General features: G+C 43.4%; 1 protein-coding gene across 4 annotated transcripts in view; it reads right to left on the reverse strand.

Moving 5' to 3' along the window:
- Nucleotides 1–17257, reverse strand: part of ITSN1 (intersectin 1) — a 249840-nt gene that overhangs the window by 195579 nt on the left and 37004 nt on the right. For all 4 annotated transcript variants that reach the window (XM_077479948.1, XM_077479947.1, XM_077479949.1 and 1 more), the window contains exon 2: nt 4122–4183. In XM_077479948.1, the coding sequence (XP_077336074.1) occupies nt 4122–4152 (31 nt within the window). In that variant the 5' untranslated portion in view covers nt 4153–4183. The remainder of the gene's footprint in view (nt 1–4121; nt 4184–17257) is intronic.

A 17257-nucleotide genomic window follows, 5' to 3' on the forward strand; every position in this document is an offset into this window, starting at 1 on the left:
ATTAGGGAGAAAGCCTGTAAAATCTGTAGCCACAAAAAATGCAATAGTGTTTTCTTTAAAGTGGTAATAAACTCTGCTTTTTTATTTTATTTATATATTTTCTTTCTGTATTTTAGGTGAGAACGCATTTAACATCGCCAGGGGCCGCAACATTTGGCCGAGGAAAGAATTGAAAATGACAATATACGATGTGCTTTTAAAGAGGAAGTAAACCCTGATGGGTTTACTTCCTCTTTGATTCCCTGCAAAGGTAAAGCATAATGGACTACTATGCATCGCATAGTAGTCCATTATGTGTCACTTACCTGACACAGGAGTCAGCGAAGTCACCGCTGTCCCCTGTAGTTCCGAGCGTCCATCTTCTCGGTGGGTCTTGCTGCTCCGCGGCTGTCATTCGGCGAAGCCGCAATGACGTCACTCCCGTGCATGCGCACGGGAGCCGCCACTCGCGGCATATCGCCGTTGACAGCAGCGCGCTCAGTGCACCTGCGCGCCGCTGTCTACGGCGCAAGCGCCGTAGACAGAGGTGCCCGTCTTTCGACAAATATCTCCTAAACCGTGTAGGTTTAGGAGATATTTCTTAGACCTACAGGTAAGCCTTAATCTAGGTTTACCTGTAGGTCAAAGTGGTTTGTAAGGGTTTACAACCACTTTAAGGGACAGCATGTCATTGCACAAACCCAGATGGAAGCTCTGTCCACTGGGACAGCGTGCTGGAGGGCTTTGTTTTAGGATTGTAATCTATAAACAAGAAGGGCCCTCTGATTCCTCCTGTATAGAATTGTAATATAACTGTACTGTTTGCTCCCATGTTTCAAAGCACTGCACTGGTGCTATATATATATCCTGTATATAATAAGGCAAGTGTCATAATCTGCTAGTATGCGATGCATGCTAGCACATTATGGCATTGTGTGAAATTGTGTCCCCGGTGCAAAAAATATATAAAATATAAGATGTATAATATAATAATACAAATTGATCTGCTGCAGTTAAAATGCCCTATATCATAGATTCAGGAAAAAAATATATATATTCAAAATAGTTTAACTGTGCTAATCCAAACAAGTGCTGAACAAATATAAAGTGCAATATATATAACAACCTGCTTATGGTTTTAGGTTGTGATATATTGCACTTTATGATATTTGGCACTTTGTTACGTTGCACTTTATAGTTTGTGTATTTAACTGGTAATGTTGGCATACAAGGTATAAAATCCGTATTAGTGGTAATATTGCATCAGCACTTCATAAATCTGAAATAGGAAAAAAGATATCCCCTCTCTAGGAAAAACAAACAGGTAATAAATCCTTCTCTCGGGTTCGGAAGTCATAGGTGCTAGCAATTGCTATTAGCAATAAACAGGAACAGATTCTGGACAGCCGCACTCTTAAAAAGTAGCCTTCTTTTATTTAGAAATTTCACATAAAAAAAAAAAAAAATCAAGGATGGAAATCACAGCAGACAAAAATAGCTGACGTTTCGCACTGTCTGCTGTGATTTCCATCTTTGATTTTTTTTTTTTTTTTTTTTTTTTTTATGTGAATTTTCTAAATAAAAGAAGGCTACTTTTTAAGAGTGCGGCTGTCCAGAATCTGTTCCTGTTTATTGCATCAGCACTTGTGTGGATTAGCGCAGTTACACTATTTGAATACACATTATGACATTACCTGCAGGGGTCCATTTTTTATTTTATTTTTTAACTTTGTGGCTGATATTCCATTTTAATGTTACTTTGTCATCCCCACCCCCCATCTTTGTTTAAAGAAAAATACATTTTCTCAGGTATATGGATGCAGGATTTTACGTAGGATTTTCCTGGAAGCAAGATCAAACAGAAAAATCTTGCCCATACACTGTATGCATGTAATATTTGTGCCAAAACGACATATGTACAGAGAAAAATGTGCCCCATTTGCTTGGACACTATTCTAGGCTCCCTTCAGTGCTCCCCATATAACCAGACGTCTAAGAATTTGGTCAAAGGAACTGTACTGAATGGAGGGACAGCTCATTTGATCTCTGATCCTCCAATTCAGTAGATATTACAATGAGTACCCTAGCATTAACAATCAGCAACTTTTTTGGGAAGCCAAGTATTTTAGCTCTACTTGTTATTAAGCTACCCCAGTGAAAAAGTTAAAGTGGTTCTGAAGGCAGGTTTCTTTATCTTAATTCATTCTATGAACTAAGATAAAAAGCCTTCTGTGTGCAGCATCCCCCCCTAATACTTACCTGAGCGCCATCTTGATCCAGCAACGTTGCACAAGAGCCTCAGCTGTCCAGGAATTCTCCCTCATTGGCTGAGACAGCAGCGGGCGCCATTGGCTCCAACTGCTGTTCCACTGTGAGCCAAAGAGGACAGAGAGGGGGCTGGGCTGACCACAGTTGCCTGCTGCAGGGGCACTCGGCAGGATGAAGAGGCCAGGAGTGCAGGTGGGAGACCCGAGAAAAGAAGGATCGGGGCTTCTCTGTGCAAAACCACTGCACAGAGCAGGTAAGTATAACATGCTTGTTATTTACAATTCACAGGTGTCAAACTGGCTGCCCTTCAGCTGTTGTGGAACTACAAGTACCATGAGGCATTGCAAAGCTGCCAGTTACATGACTCCCACAGGCATGAGTCATGATTGGGACTTGGAGTTTTGCAACACCCCTGCTTTAATATTACTGATCTAGTTATAACTTTAGGATTGCCCGCCTAATACGGAGTAGGTCTCCATTTTGGCAACAAAACAGCCCTGACCCCTAGTGGCATGAACTCCACTAGACCTCTGAAGGTATGCTGCAGTATCTGGCACCAAGCCATCAGTAGCAAATCTTTCAAGTCATGTAAGTTGTGAGGTGGGGCCTTCATGTATTGGACTCGTTTCCATCCCGCAGATGCTGGATTGGTTTGAGATCTGGAGAATTTGGGAGGTCAAGTCAACACTTTGAACTTGTGTGTTGTTGAGTTTCTCATACCATACTTGCAGAGTGGTAGGGTCATTATCCTGCTGAAAGAGACATCCTTTTCATGAAGAGGTGTACTTGGTCAGCAACAATGTTTAGGTGGTATCGATCAAGTAACATCAATGGCAGGACCCAAGGTTTCCCACAGCTGAACATTGCCCAAAGCATCACATGCCGCCGCTGGCTTTTCTTCTTGACCTGACCATTCACATGATGTAAAAACAAATGTGACTCCTCAGACCAAGCCACCTTCCTCCACTGCCCAGTTCTGATGCTCACGTGCCTAAAGGGGTTGTAAAGGTAAAAACATCTGAAAGTGCCGGCCCCCCTATCCCCCTCGTTTTACTTACCTGACCCCTCGAAAGTCCTGCGCTCGCCCCCGACGTCTTCTTCGCCGCTCACCCTGGCCGTTGATTGGCTAGAGTGGATGGATTGAAAGCAGCGCAGCCATTGGCTCGCGCTGCCATCAATCACATCCAATGATGTGGTGCGCTGGTCGGCGGGGCGAGTGATACAGCGAGTGGCTACGGCCGCCAGCTGTATCACGGGAGGGCACCCGCAAGCACACCACATCACGCGAGGGAGCTCGCATGCAGTTGTGGAGTCCTTGCGGGAGGGAGCCGAGACAGCCGCCGAGGGACCCCCAGAAGACCAGGTTCGGGGCCACTCTGTGCAAAACGAGCTGCACAGTGGAGTTAAGTATAGCATGTTTGTTATTTAAAAAAAAAAAAATTCCTTTAGTGACCCTTAATGTAGGTGCTTTAGACCTTGAGCATGGATCAGCATGGACCCCTTGACCGGTCTGTGGTTACGCAGTCCCTTAGACAACGAACCACAATGTCCATTTTTTTCTGCTTCCAACAAATCAACTTCAGGGGCAACATGTTTACTTGCTTCCTGATAACCCACTAACGTTCAGATGCCATTGTAACGAGATAAAATCAATAATATTCACTTAATCTGGCAGTGATCATATAGTTACGGCTGATCGTTGTAAGCTTTAATTCATTTGAAGAGCCCCACAAAAAAAAAAAAACACGGGAAAAACACACACACACACACACACACACACACACACATTCAAAAAATACACAATGTGTTGACACAAGTGAAAGCAAAGTATGTCCTGCCTTTATGTGAAGCATTCAGACTGGACATGATCTTACCCCCAAAAGGACCTGCTGCAAATTGAGCCATTTTGGTGCCCGTTTAGCTGGCTAGATAGTGCCTGCAAAAGAAAGATATAAAAATCTTGTTAATTGTAACCTAATCTATTGTAAAGAAACTCAAAACATGAAGGCAACTTTTAGAAAGAAGAGAGTCTACCCCACACCAACAGAAACTGTCATCTCCACTCGTCATTGACCATATTATAAAATAAAAGCTTGCCATGAAAAATGTCCCATCCCTTCTTGTATGACTGTAGCCAGTGTGAAAACTTCAGCTTGGGCGCACCTTCTAACCACTTCAGCCCTGGAAGGTTTTACCCACTTCCCGACCAGGCCATTTTTTTGCATTACAGCACTGCATTACTGACAATTGTGCGGTCATGTAGCGCTGTACCCAAATAAAATCGATTTATCCTTTTTTTTTTATCGATTTGTCCTTCCCCCCCAAATAGAGCTTTCTTTTAGTGGTGGTATTTGATCATCTTTGTGTTTTTTATTTTTTTTGCTATAAACAAAGAAGGGTGACAATTTGGGGGGGCAATATTTTTTACTTTCTGCTATAAAACATATCCAATAAAGAAAAAAAATCTTTAAAAAGCCAAAATTTCTTCATAGGATTTAAGCCATTATGTATTCGGCTACATATTTTTGGAAAAATAAAAAATAAAAATCGCAATTAGCGTATATTTATTGGTTTGTGCAAAGGTTATAGTGTCTACAAAGTAAGGGATAGATTTATGGCATTTTTATTTATTTATTTTACTAGTAATGGCCACGATCAGCGTTTTTTTGTAGTGGGATTGCGGACAGATCGGACACCTGACACTTTTTTGGGAACCAATGAGATTATTACAGTGATCAGTGCTAAAATGATGCAATACACTGACATTGTATAAAGGGCACTGGCAGGGAAGGAGTTAACATCAGGCGCGATCAAAGGGTTAAGTGTATTCAATGTTTGTGCTTTCTTACTGTGGGTGGGGGGGATGATTGGCTCACTGCATGAACACAGTGATCTGTGTTTCAGATTAGCAGAAAACACAAGATTGCAGTGTCCATGCCTGACAGAACAGTGGTCTCCTTGTTTACATCAGCAGGGTGCCGTACTCTGTCTGTGGTGTGCAATTATGGGTGGCGGATGGACATCACGTCCACTGGACCCACTGATTGGACACAGAGGGGAGCCAATCAGCACGCAATTGCGCACCCCCATTGGCTTATGCACAAAAACACATACCTGTATGTGATTTTGCGCAGCTGGGCCACCCTGCCACAGTATATGTAAGTGGGGCGGTCTGGAACTGCTTAATACCATATCTGGCCATATTAACCAGGATAGCTTTACAATCTGGTGAGTAGGAATGAAAGAATAAAAGCAGAAACAGACAGACATTCAGAAAACTCACAACTAGTCTATCTTGGTGAATCACTAACAGACAAGTCAGACTACTATATGAAATACAACAATGCCCGGTTCATACTGGTGTGACATACGCTCTGACTGACGCATGACGTGTAAAAATCAATGGTTCCCTATGAGAGCCATCTTAACTGGCCCGACAAAAGTCGGTCTGACAGATCAAAGTCAGATACACATCCTTAGGCTACTTTCGCACTGCGGCGTTGCAGGTGATGGCGGTAAAGTGGCGCTATATTTAACGGCGATTTACCGTAGTCGTAGTGGCGCTATTTGGCTGCAAGCAGGGCAGTTTTAACCCCCGCTAGCGGCCAAAAAAAGGTTAAAACCACCCACAAAGCGCCGATGCAGCGGCGCTTTGCAAGCAGGTTTGCAGTGCTGCCCCATTGTTTTTTATGGGAAGGGGCACTTTAGGAGCGGTAAATACACTGCTCCTACAGCGCTCCAAAGATGCTGCTTGCAGGACTTTTTTGACCATCCTGCAAGCGCACCGCTCCAGTGTGGAAGCCATCCTGCTTTCACAATGGAGAGACAGCATCGGCTGTTTCAGGGCGATTTGCAGGTGCTATTTTTAGCACTGTAGCGCCTGCAATGCGCCCCAGTTGGAAAGGGGCCTAACCATCCGACTTTTAACATCCAGCATGGTGACTATTACAGAAGGAAAGAGAATTTATGTCAAACTGGGATTGTTTTGATTGAGATAGTCCAACTTGTCCTTTTGACCAAAGTCAGAGCAAAATCGGATGCCGTTTATTCAAGTAGGATGGAAGCAGGACCGATGTGGCAGGGCAAAGTAGGATGACAGTCATACATCAGTTGTGTCATACCAGTGTGAACTCGGCCTAAAAAGTAAACTGTGTAAAAAATAACTTCAGGAACAAATACATGCGCTTGCAACAAAAAGGCTACAATTGCTTAAACCTTCACATTTTCATACATGCCCTCCACTGAAAATAATTACATTTTGTTCACCCCACATACACCAGGCTTGGCTCAAGGATTAGTCCACCTCATTAGTGCTTCTATTACTAACAGCTAGTTCATTGTACGTCAGCAGTCCAAAGTCAGGTGTCACTACCTATTACTCCCCACTCAAACTTTTTTTTTTTCCATTCAGATATTTTAAAATGCTTCTAATTACATATTTAAACAGAAAGAAAAACAGTAGCAAAATGTGAGAAGTTTATCATTAGGATTTACATACACTTTAAATTCCAACTCTGGGAAACAGGAGTAAAAAAAATAGGAGTGCAGTTGTGCCCCCAATGCAAGGGTTAATTGCTTGTTTAGGTCCAGGGGGCACAAAGGTGATTTATCCAATCCGCTCCTCCTCTCTACTGCTAGACTGGTGCCCGTATCTCCCGCCCCATGCTCCACCAGTCTTAGGTCCTGTCATCAAGACAATTGCCGAGTCCATAGCCCTGCAATGAATGTGCACAGAACAAGGGAAAGACCACCGCTAAATGCAGGTGGCCCATGTGCATGAGGCCTGATTCTGAAGAACTGTGTACTGTGCACCTGAACAGCTTTGGCTTGGGATAGTCATCGTGCACATCGCTCACTTGGCTTGTCAGTCTCAGACATTATTCTGAGGACGCACTGAGGTTTTATTCTGGGACAGTTCACAAAAGGAATGTGGTATTGAACATTAAGGCTCATCCACGAGTGTTGATTATAAGGAATGAAGCAACGATCAATAAATATGCCTATTAAAGTATTTTTTAAACAATATACAAATAATATCATTGCACAGAGCAGGTAAATATAACCTCTTATTTTGACAAGAAATTCTCGGTGGTGGTCAGTTTTAGGTGGCATCACATTTTTCTGGGGGGTTGGTAAAGTTTAATGTGTAGCAGCAGTCTTCAGATGTGGAGGTTGTTCTGTTTTTAAAGAGTATTTTCACCCGGTGAACTTGCGGACAACACTCTCTAGTAATGCATCTATGAAGAAGCAATGCTGTTACTCTAGGTAGGACAAGGATCTCCAAATTTTCTAAATGAAGGGCCAGTTTATAGACCTGGGGGGGGCTGGACAGTGGCAAGTGGGCGTTGGAAATGCCAGAGTCAGTGGCAGCAGGTAATTTCTTAGACTTGGTGGCCAGTGGGAGTAAATAAATGACATTACATAGTGGCTGTGGTGAGTAGTGGGAGGAAACGTATCCCACTCTTGGTGTCAGGGAAGGAAAGGAGCCTCAGCTTTGGAGTCACTGGGAGGAGGAGCAGTGCCCCAAGGGCTGGACAAAAGGCATGCAAAGGGCCAGTTTGGAGACAACTGCTTTACAACAGGGGTAGGCAACCACGGCCCTCCAGCTGTGGTGAAACTACAAGTCCTATGAGACATTGCAAGACCCCAACAATCACAGGCATGACTTCTGGAGCCAGAGGCATGAAGGGATTTGTAGTTTCACCACAGCTGGAGTGCCAAAGTTGCCTATCCCTGCTCTAGGACAAGTGTATGAGAACGTAGGAGCCACTTTTTGTCCCCACCTCCATAAACGCAAGACAAAGGTGGTTTGTAGTCCAACAAGAAAACTGGACAGGGCTGACATAACTGCTAACAGATAAGCGCAATCATCAATCAACTTCAAATGGAAAAAGATCTTACATACTTTTTTTTTTTTTAAATCCATGCTGACAGAAATAGGGGCTGTCATGGTTGACCTTCGGTAAGAGCTAGTTACCGTCATGTCGATCCACTAGCTCAATCCTTTGTTTCACTGACGAGAACAAGCATGCAAGAAAATGGTAGTAAAGTCTTGCTAGTTTAAATCTGCTGCTAGGCTGGGTTTTTATAACTGAAGAGACCCAGAGGTCTCTTCTGTCATAAATGCCCTCCTTTCCCCCCATCTGTCAGTGGACAATGTGATTTGAGCCACACATGCGCAGCTTAGGACAGCCTACTGTGTGTGTGCTGGTGCGATTCGACTTCCATGTGCAGGAGTGACATCACTACAGCCCGGCCATTCAAGCTTTCAAAAGATACTAAACCCAGAAAGGAAGACCGAAGATGGCAGAGACGGGGGAGCTGGTGGGCTCCATTGGTAGGCAAGTCTGTCATAACATGCTAGTATGTGGTGTTCACTAGTACATTATGACTTAAGCCTGTATTTTGAGCAGAGGAGTTTAATACCACTTTAAGTGTAGCAAACTTTAGAACACACTTGCTAGGGGTCAGAGACTCAAAATATTTAACACAGTTTAATAGAATGATAACCGAGGAACTAGCATTGTCAGAAGGAGAGATCAGTAATGACCACTTCAAAACTTATCAGAACAAGGCTTCCTTTAAAAAATGACAGTAAGCTCTGTTCTACCACTTATACCTACAGTACTGTGAATATCTCCCATCTTGCACTCTTTAGGAGATATTTAGAGTGCATGCATCCGTTGACATCACCGGTGGTGCATGCATTCTGAAGGTCTGGCATACTGTGCCCGACCCTCAGAGCCAGTGCATGCACAGGAGTCACATCATTGAGTCTCACTCATGTAGAAGACTGGGGGGGGGGGGGGGGGGGGTGGGGTGGGGGTAGATGGAAGCCCCCTCAGTGGAGACAGAGCAGCGTTGGAGGTCTTTTGAAGGCAAGTCTCTCATATTGTAGTATGTGATGCATACTATCACAATATGACCTTGCCTCGCTGCAGTTTCCCCCCCGCCATCTACAACTGCAGTTTTCTGCCGCTTTAAGGCAAATCACACCAAACTTTGCCAACTGCTGTCACTAAATTCTTCATAATATAGACTAGCCTGCCTTGAATAAGAAGAAGTAGGGCACCTTATTAACTATTATGTACAAGGCTGATGGAAGACACAGTATACAAAAGACGATGAAGAGAAAAAAGTAACACAAAAAGGCTCAAACAAAAGCCGAATGATGACAAAAAAAAAGTTGCTGGGAAGATGCCAGTACACTGTGTGAGATGTTCATGGCATTCACCAGGCACAGATCGGAATCTCAGCAAGCTTTGTATGCAAAGCTTTCCTTTGACTTTGCCAAATAAAAGGTATAGCCAAGTAACCCTACAGGTACTAACCAGTCAAAAGGAAGAGTACATATAGGCGTTAAAATACATAAATATGCAGGACATCTCTGCAATACATGCACATTTACATCTGGTTAAAATATGTGTTGTTGATCCTGTCAGATTGCCATAAAATTAGTGGCGGCTTGTGCTCAAATTTTTTTTTAGGGGGGGGGGGGCAAACAACCTGAAAAAAAAAAAAAAAAAAAAACACACATCAATTGCGGCCTCACTGTGCCATCAAACGCAGCCACTGTGCCCAGCACTTAGCCTGTCTCGGTGGGGCAGTGGGTGATGGTGGCGAGTGGTTTCTTCCATGTCTTCTCCTGTCCGCTCCTCCAGTCCTCTCCTATGATTGGATGCCCGATAGGTGTCCAATCACAGCACCTGTCGTTTCAGCCAATCAGGTGATGGGTAACAGACCCGAGCACCTGTTTGGCGGAAAGGCGGTTCAGTGTTTGAATATTCATTCACTTTTCTAACACAGCTGAGTCAACTGAGCCAAGCATGGCACTCGCCGTTTAACTTTTTTGAAGCACATTAGAACCGCGCTTAAAAAAAAAAAAAAAAAAATACTCTATCACTGTAATTCAGGTGCCTGAAAAGGGGCCGGGGTCTGAATAGGGGGTGGCAGCGGCAGCCATAGACAGAGTCATGCAATGCATGCCTTTATTGGTGATAGAGGGGTGGCAGCGCCCGTACGGACACACTGCCACTGCATAGGATCCTAACTTTCTGTAAGGAGACGACAACTCTGCTTCAGCCGCACTGAAATCCTGAGTGACGTTATCAGTCCTGCCCAAGTTATCCCCTACTGGACTAAAGAAGCCCTCCCAGATATGTTATATAAATGGGAGGGGAAAGAACAGGTCTGGACAGGGTTGACCACAGGGATTTCAATACAGCAGAGGGATTGTGTTATCATTATAGTAAAAGGTAGGAGCTGAGGGTATTTCTGGAAGGATCTCACACATATGCAGTACATTTCTGTAATACATGCACATTCCATGTGATTTTTTCTGCTTTGAAAACCATGCAAATACATAAAATACCTGTGGTTCTTCCAGAAATGTTTAGAGTGCCAAACAGGCACTCCCTCAGCAGGCTTAATGTCATTTTTCAGATGTTTGGTCAGCTCAGAATAAAGAAAGATTTTGAGCAATTATACCAGTAGAGTTACACATAACATGCACTCAACTTTCCAAACCTATTGCAAAGTCAGCCCAATGCCTTCTTTCCAAGGAATAAGCCTACCCTGCCCAGCAAAATAGGACGACATTCATTTCCAAGGTTTGGTGGTCCATAGAGGTAGGAGCTTACAATGCCAACACTGTGACCATTCAATAACTGGTTGAAAAGCGATGAATAAAACAATTTATTACACTTGATGACAATCATTATCTAGGAGGCAGAGAAGTCCTATAGAAAAGGGAACATTTAGGAATGCAGACATGAGACGCGCGTTCCATGTTGGGCTGTGAATAGCTGGTGCAATGAGTGGCAAAGGTAGCTTTCAGAACCATTAGCAGAAGCTCAAAGTCCCCCCTCCCTGCTATAGGCAAGCCAGGCAGATGCAAATAGGTACAAATTAAAATAAATATCAATGAACTCGGAGAAAAGGATTTAATGGCGAGTAACAAAAAAAATAAAAATAAAATACATTCTCTTACGTTCATTGCTCATCTCTTCTTGACCATAGGAACATCCGAAAGCAGTGCTTCAATGAGGTGGTGGGCAAACAAAAAAACCAGAAGAAACCAGGCAAACATGCCAACCACCCAAACCTTGCAGCCAAAACAAGCATCCAACGGTGCGAACACATTAACTTTGTGCACACTTTTACCAAATATCACAAACGACCAGGTAGTCACCTTGCAAACCTGAGTCACAGGCGCCTAATGTCAGAACGCCCAAGAGGCACTAATCGCCTTGGTGGAGTGCACCGTAATAGGGAAGGTAGGAGCCTGATCCCCAATGATCCCTAATGATACAAATCTGAGCAATCTTCAGCCAAATCTCTTGGGAAATAGTGGCAGAGGAGGCCACTAGATGTTACCTGGGGACCATTCACCATCAGAAAAAGAAAATCCAACCTCTGCAAGGAAGTCATAGCAGACAAGTATACATGAACCACATCCAAGGAGTGCAGAGCAACCGCCTCAGGGTGTAAAGGTCATGGACACATTCAGGTGGAAATTCAGCATATCCTGAATGAGGATCAGGAGGGACAAAGACAGAGAACCACCTTATCCTTGTGTAAGACCAAATAGAGAGGCTTATAGGATAAAGCCGCGAGCTCCGACACCCACTGTGCTGACATTAATGATGACATGAATGAGGAGGAGAGGAAGGATTTTGCCATGCATATAGCATGGCAAAATCCTTCCTTGCCTCTCATCATTCATGTCATTTAACATCTAGTAAGTATGCTGCAAGGCCTAAATTGCTACACTTTGCACTTGGCTGCAGTAAGCCAGCAACGGACATCTTGTTACACCCAGCCCAAACTATATGGATTTGACATGTCAAATCGGCGGCAATGGTACCACCCTTAATCAGTGCAACGCTGCATTTGTGGCGCCGCACAGATTTCAAAAAGTAGTTTCTATACTACTTTTTGCGATTTCAGGGTGCGATTTCCATTGACATCTGTGCAGAAACCCACACAGATGTCTGAAATCATGGGCCAAAATCGGGACTGACATGGAGTGAAATCAGCTTCATTCCCACAGCTCAGTGTGAACCTGAGCCTACTGTGTACAGCAATCATACCCATTCTGAATAATGAATGCCATCATACATCAGGAAGTGTAAATACAACAGAAAAAATGAACAAATGCAGAATTCATATGTTGACCACTTTGTCAAATAAGTGCCCAATAGGTAGGACCAGAATACGTCCACTCTATTTCAATCGTTTTTATTAGTTATTCAAAAAGTAAAAAGAGATATAACAGTAGTACAAAGTAGTAGCAGTAGCATTGGGTGACCAATTTGGAAGCAGCAGCAAATCTGTTCTTACTGGTGTCCTTGGGAAATTGTGGTTGCCGCTCATAAACCACCTCGAGGAAAGTTCCATTTAGGGAGAAGCTCTGATTGCCGAAAAATCTATAGTAAAGTCCCGTAGGGCTGAAAAACAACTAATCGATTATAAAATTAAATTGATTACTATTTTCATAATCGATCGGTCAGTAACATAATGGGGTTAAAAAAATAAATAAATAAAAAAAAAGAAGTAGTTAGTCCTTAATAGTACAAAAAGAGAAAATAATCGCTACTGTAAATATTACTTTCACAGTTCTACAGTAAAAAAAATAAATAAAAAAAAAATGAACCCCTTAGGGCCGGTTCACACAGCGAGGCGCGGCGAGGCGTCTCCGACTTGCCTCGCCGCGACCTGCGGGGACCTCAGCGGCGACTTGCAGAGGACTTCTGTATAGAAGTCAATGCAAGTCGCCCCCGAAGTCGCCCCGAAGTAGTACAGGAACCTTTTTTCTGAGTCGGAGCGACTCGAGTCGCTCCTCTCAGAACGGTTCCATTGTACAGAACGGGGGCGACTTGCGGGAGCGCGGCGAGGCGAGCCGTGTCGCCTCGCATCGCCTCGCTGTGTGAACCGGCCCTTACAGTAGTGATTATCTGTATTTTTTGTACAATGAAGGGCTCCTTTTAGTTTTTTTAACCCCATTATGTTACTAAACATCTTTGACCTGGTTCACATCTATGTGTTTTTTTGGTGCTTTTTGCAGAAACGCACTACAGCTCGTATACATGGTTTCCTATGGGACGCGTTCTCATCTATGCTTTTTTTCGGCTGCTGCATATTTTTTTTAGTTACATTTTTTTTTTTTTTTTAAATGCAAAATTGTGTTTTTTTGTTCAATATACTTCATTGAAGCTGCAGAAAAGCACGTAAAGTGCAACAATTTGAGAATATTCAGATGAAAAATCTTTGTACATTCGCTGAATGAAAGAATGTGGTTTGAAATTTTCACTTGTTTTTAACATTCTGTTTTTAAAACGAATGTCATTTCTGAACGAAAACCACATACGCTGTCTGAAAATTCCTTTGACCAAGAAGTTTTCTATTTCCAAATTTTCCCATCACTGTGGTTGAAAATGAACGTTGATTTGACCCCACTAACGACTAAAAAAAAATTGAACGAACGTTCTTAAAATGACTTTTTTTTTTTTTTTTTTGAAGGAAGACATTTTTTTTTTAAATAAATAAAAAAAATTGATCTCCGAGTCTGATGATATTTACCAGGTTCACCCTTAAATAGTATATACAGTATCTCTCTCCTCTAATAATATATACAGTACATCTCCTTTGTTATTCTCAGAGTGAATTAGATATTTTTCTCCCTAACGATATAATTGGTTATTTATATTTACCACTGCATAGAGACATTTAAGAACAAATTCCCTTTTTTTTTAAACTTTACATATTAACAAAATTATACGCCAATTTATTTTTTTTTTTAATTAACCGATTAATCGAAACAATAAATTGGCCACCTAATCGATTATGAAAATAATCGTTAGTTGCAGCCCTAAAGTCCTGCCACTGCACCTATGGACTTCAGCTGGTCTGGACTTTATTGGCCTGAGGTGAACTGCTTTCCTCTTAGCCCTTGTACACACGGTGGGAGAATCCATCGGAATGTGTCCTATCGGACTGTGTTGTCGGATAATCCAACTTGCCGGAAATATTTTCCGACAAACTGGGCCGATCGGACATACTCCGATCATGTGTAGAGAATTCCGATCGGACAAAGTGCCACGCATGCTCAGATCAAATTCCTACACCAAAGCTATTGGCTACTAGCCTGAACGTAGTCCCATCGTTACGAAATTACGTCATCACGTTCTGAACGATTGGATTTTCCGACAACTTCGTCCGACCGTGTGTATGCAACAGTTTCGGACAAAATCCGACGGACAGAATCCGTCAGAATCTCTGACCGTGCGTACAAGGGCTTAGGTTTGTGAATTCCCACTTTGTTCTCATCCCTATTAAACATACCACTTGTAGGGATGAGCTCCAGCACGTTCGCGCACTCCACGTGCAGAGCCCGCCAAGAAGTCGGCGCAGCGTTGTGCTAAGCACAGGCAGCGAGACATTGCCCGATCTCTGCAGCCGCGCATTGTGGCAATGTCTCACTGCCTGTGATTAGCGCAGCTCTGTGCCGACTTCCTGGCGGGCTCTGCACGTGGAGTGCACGAACACGCTGGAGCTCATCCTTAAGGCTCCTTTCACACTGGGGCGGTGCGTGCGTCGGTGGTAAAGTGGCGCTATTTTTAGCGCCGCTTTACCGGCGGTATTCGGCTGCTAGCAGGGTGGTTTTAACCCCTGCTAGTGGCCGAAAAAGGGTTAAAACCACCGGCAAAGCGCCGTTACAGCGCATCGCCGCGCTGCCCCATTGATTTCAATGGGTAGGAGCGGTTTAGGAGTGGTGAATACACCAATCCTTCACCGCTCCAAAGATGGTGCTAGCAGGACAAGTTGCACCCTATTGTCCACAATGGAAGCGGCCAAAACAGTGCAACCGATTTTGAAAGTAGTTCTTGCAAGTTCTGGTGTGACTTGTATAGACATCCATGCAAGAAGTCACACAGATGTCTTCCAAGTCGCACCGACATGTGGCTTAGAAATCGTGTGATTTTTTTTAAGTGAAGTAAGAAGTTGCACAATTTCCAACCACATTTGGTGCCACTAATATTCTCTAAGATGTCCCAACTTGTGAACATGTGCTAATTTTTCCATTAAAGCGGTAGTAAACCCGCAATTATTATTTTTTTTTTTTTAAACCTGCAAAGCAAAATACATAATGAGCTAGTATGCACCGCATACTAGCTCATTATGAAATACTTACCTTAGAACGAGGCCCCGACATCTGGCCCTATCCACACCAAGGGAGCTGACATGCTCCCTCTGCGTTTCTTCCGGGTATCGCGGCTCCGGCGCTGTGAGTGGCCGGAGCCGCGATATCGTCACTCCCGCGCATGCGCGCAGGAGATTTCATTCCCGGCCGGCCGGCCACTGCCAGATTTTCAGGCCGAGAATCCCCTTGTGCGCATGCGCCGCTGCAGTCAGCGGCGCATACCGAGGGGAATATCTCCTAAACCGTACAGGTTTAGGAGATATTTTTTTTTACCTACAGGTAAGCCTTATTATAGGCTTTCCTGTAGGTAAAAGTTAAAAATGTGGGTATACAACCACTTTAAGAAGATGGGAAAAGACTTCAATTTGATCCACTTTCTAAATATCAAAATGAACAGTTCTTAAAAGCTGAACTTTACACCCTTAGTCATCATTAAAAGGGGTTGTAAACCCAAGCGACAAGCATCTTACACTTACCGCCACTGTGCCCCCCCCCCCCCCCCCCCCCCACAGTGCTGGCAGCTCCTCCCCGCATCAGGAAACCACCTAGGAGAAGCGCTCTCCCTGAAGGTTACCATGTGGGCGTGCTCCTGAGTCCAGCATCAACATACATAGAATGCCAGACTTGGCCGCGCCCTCCCCCCTGGCACCTGCGTCATTGGACTTGATTGACAGCAGCGGGAGCCAATGGCTGCGCTGCCATCAATCTATCCAATCAAGAGCCAACGCCCTGGCCAGAGAGGGTGTTCACGTTTTTTTGACGTAGGAACTAATGGACTCAGGTGAGTAAAATGGGGGGGCCGTGGGGCCGGTCAGCGACAGAAGTTAGGCTGCAACAAGGTGAAAAAAATAAAAACGAGGGTTTACAACCCCTTTAAAAGTGCAAGTTCACCTTTACAGAATATCTGTAGACTGGAATCACTCCCTAGGACACACTTAACCCCTACAGCGCCACCTATTGCTAACCCCTACAATGCCAGTCACATTTACACAGTACTCAATGCATTTTTAATTGCACTGATCGCTGTATAAATGTGAATGGTCCCAAAATTGCACCAAAAGCGTCTGATGTGTCCGCCGTAATGTTACAGTCACCATTAAAAAAAAAAAGCCATAAAACCATCCCCTATTTTGTAAACATTATAAATTTTGCGCAAACTAAACAATTATTGCGATTTTTTTTTACCAAAAATATGAATACGCATTGGCCTGAACTAAGGGAAAAAAAATGTATATATTTTTTGGTGATATTTATTAATTATAGCAAAAAGTAAAAAAAGAATGCGTTTTTATTTTTTTCAAATTTGTCGCTTTTGTTTTCTAGCGCAAAAAAATAAAAAAATAAAAAATAAAAACCACGCACAGGTGATCAAATACCACCAAAAGAAAGCTCTATTTGTGGGGAAAAAAAGGACATCAATTTTGTTTGGGAGCCATATTGCATGAATTCGCAATTGTCAGTTAAAGCGGCGCAGTACCGAATAGCAAAAAACGCTCTGGTCTTTGGCCAGCCAAATGGTCTGGGGCTTAAGTGGTTAAAATAAAATAATGTTTTTAGTTTGTGGTGCTCCGGTACAGTTTAGTTCACCTTTAAACTTATCAATCAATGGTTGGTCTTAAAGACAAACCTCAAATGAACGTCAGTGGAGTTCGCGGTACTTTCATATTTGCGCCTGATGAAGTAGCTTTCTAGAACTGCTCTCCTCCCATTGCCCACAGCTCTACACATGAGCGAAAATGTGCCAAAAAATGCTTCAAAATAACCAGGATTATACACTCCTCATGTGTGAATGCAGGATAAAAACTCTAC

This window comes from Lithobates pipiens, unplaced genomic scaffold (assembly GCF_037356315.1).
Source record: "Lithobates pipiens isolate NorthernLeopardFrog02 unplaced genomic scaffold, aLitPip1_a1.2 Scaffold_16, whole genome shotgun sequence".
NCBI lineage: Eukaryota > Metazoa > Chordata > Amphibia > Anura > Ranidae > Lithobates > Lithobates pipiens.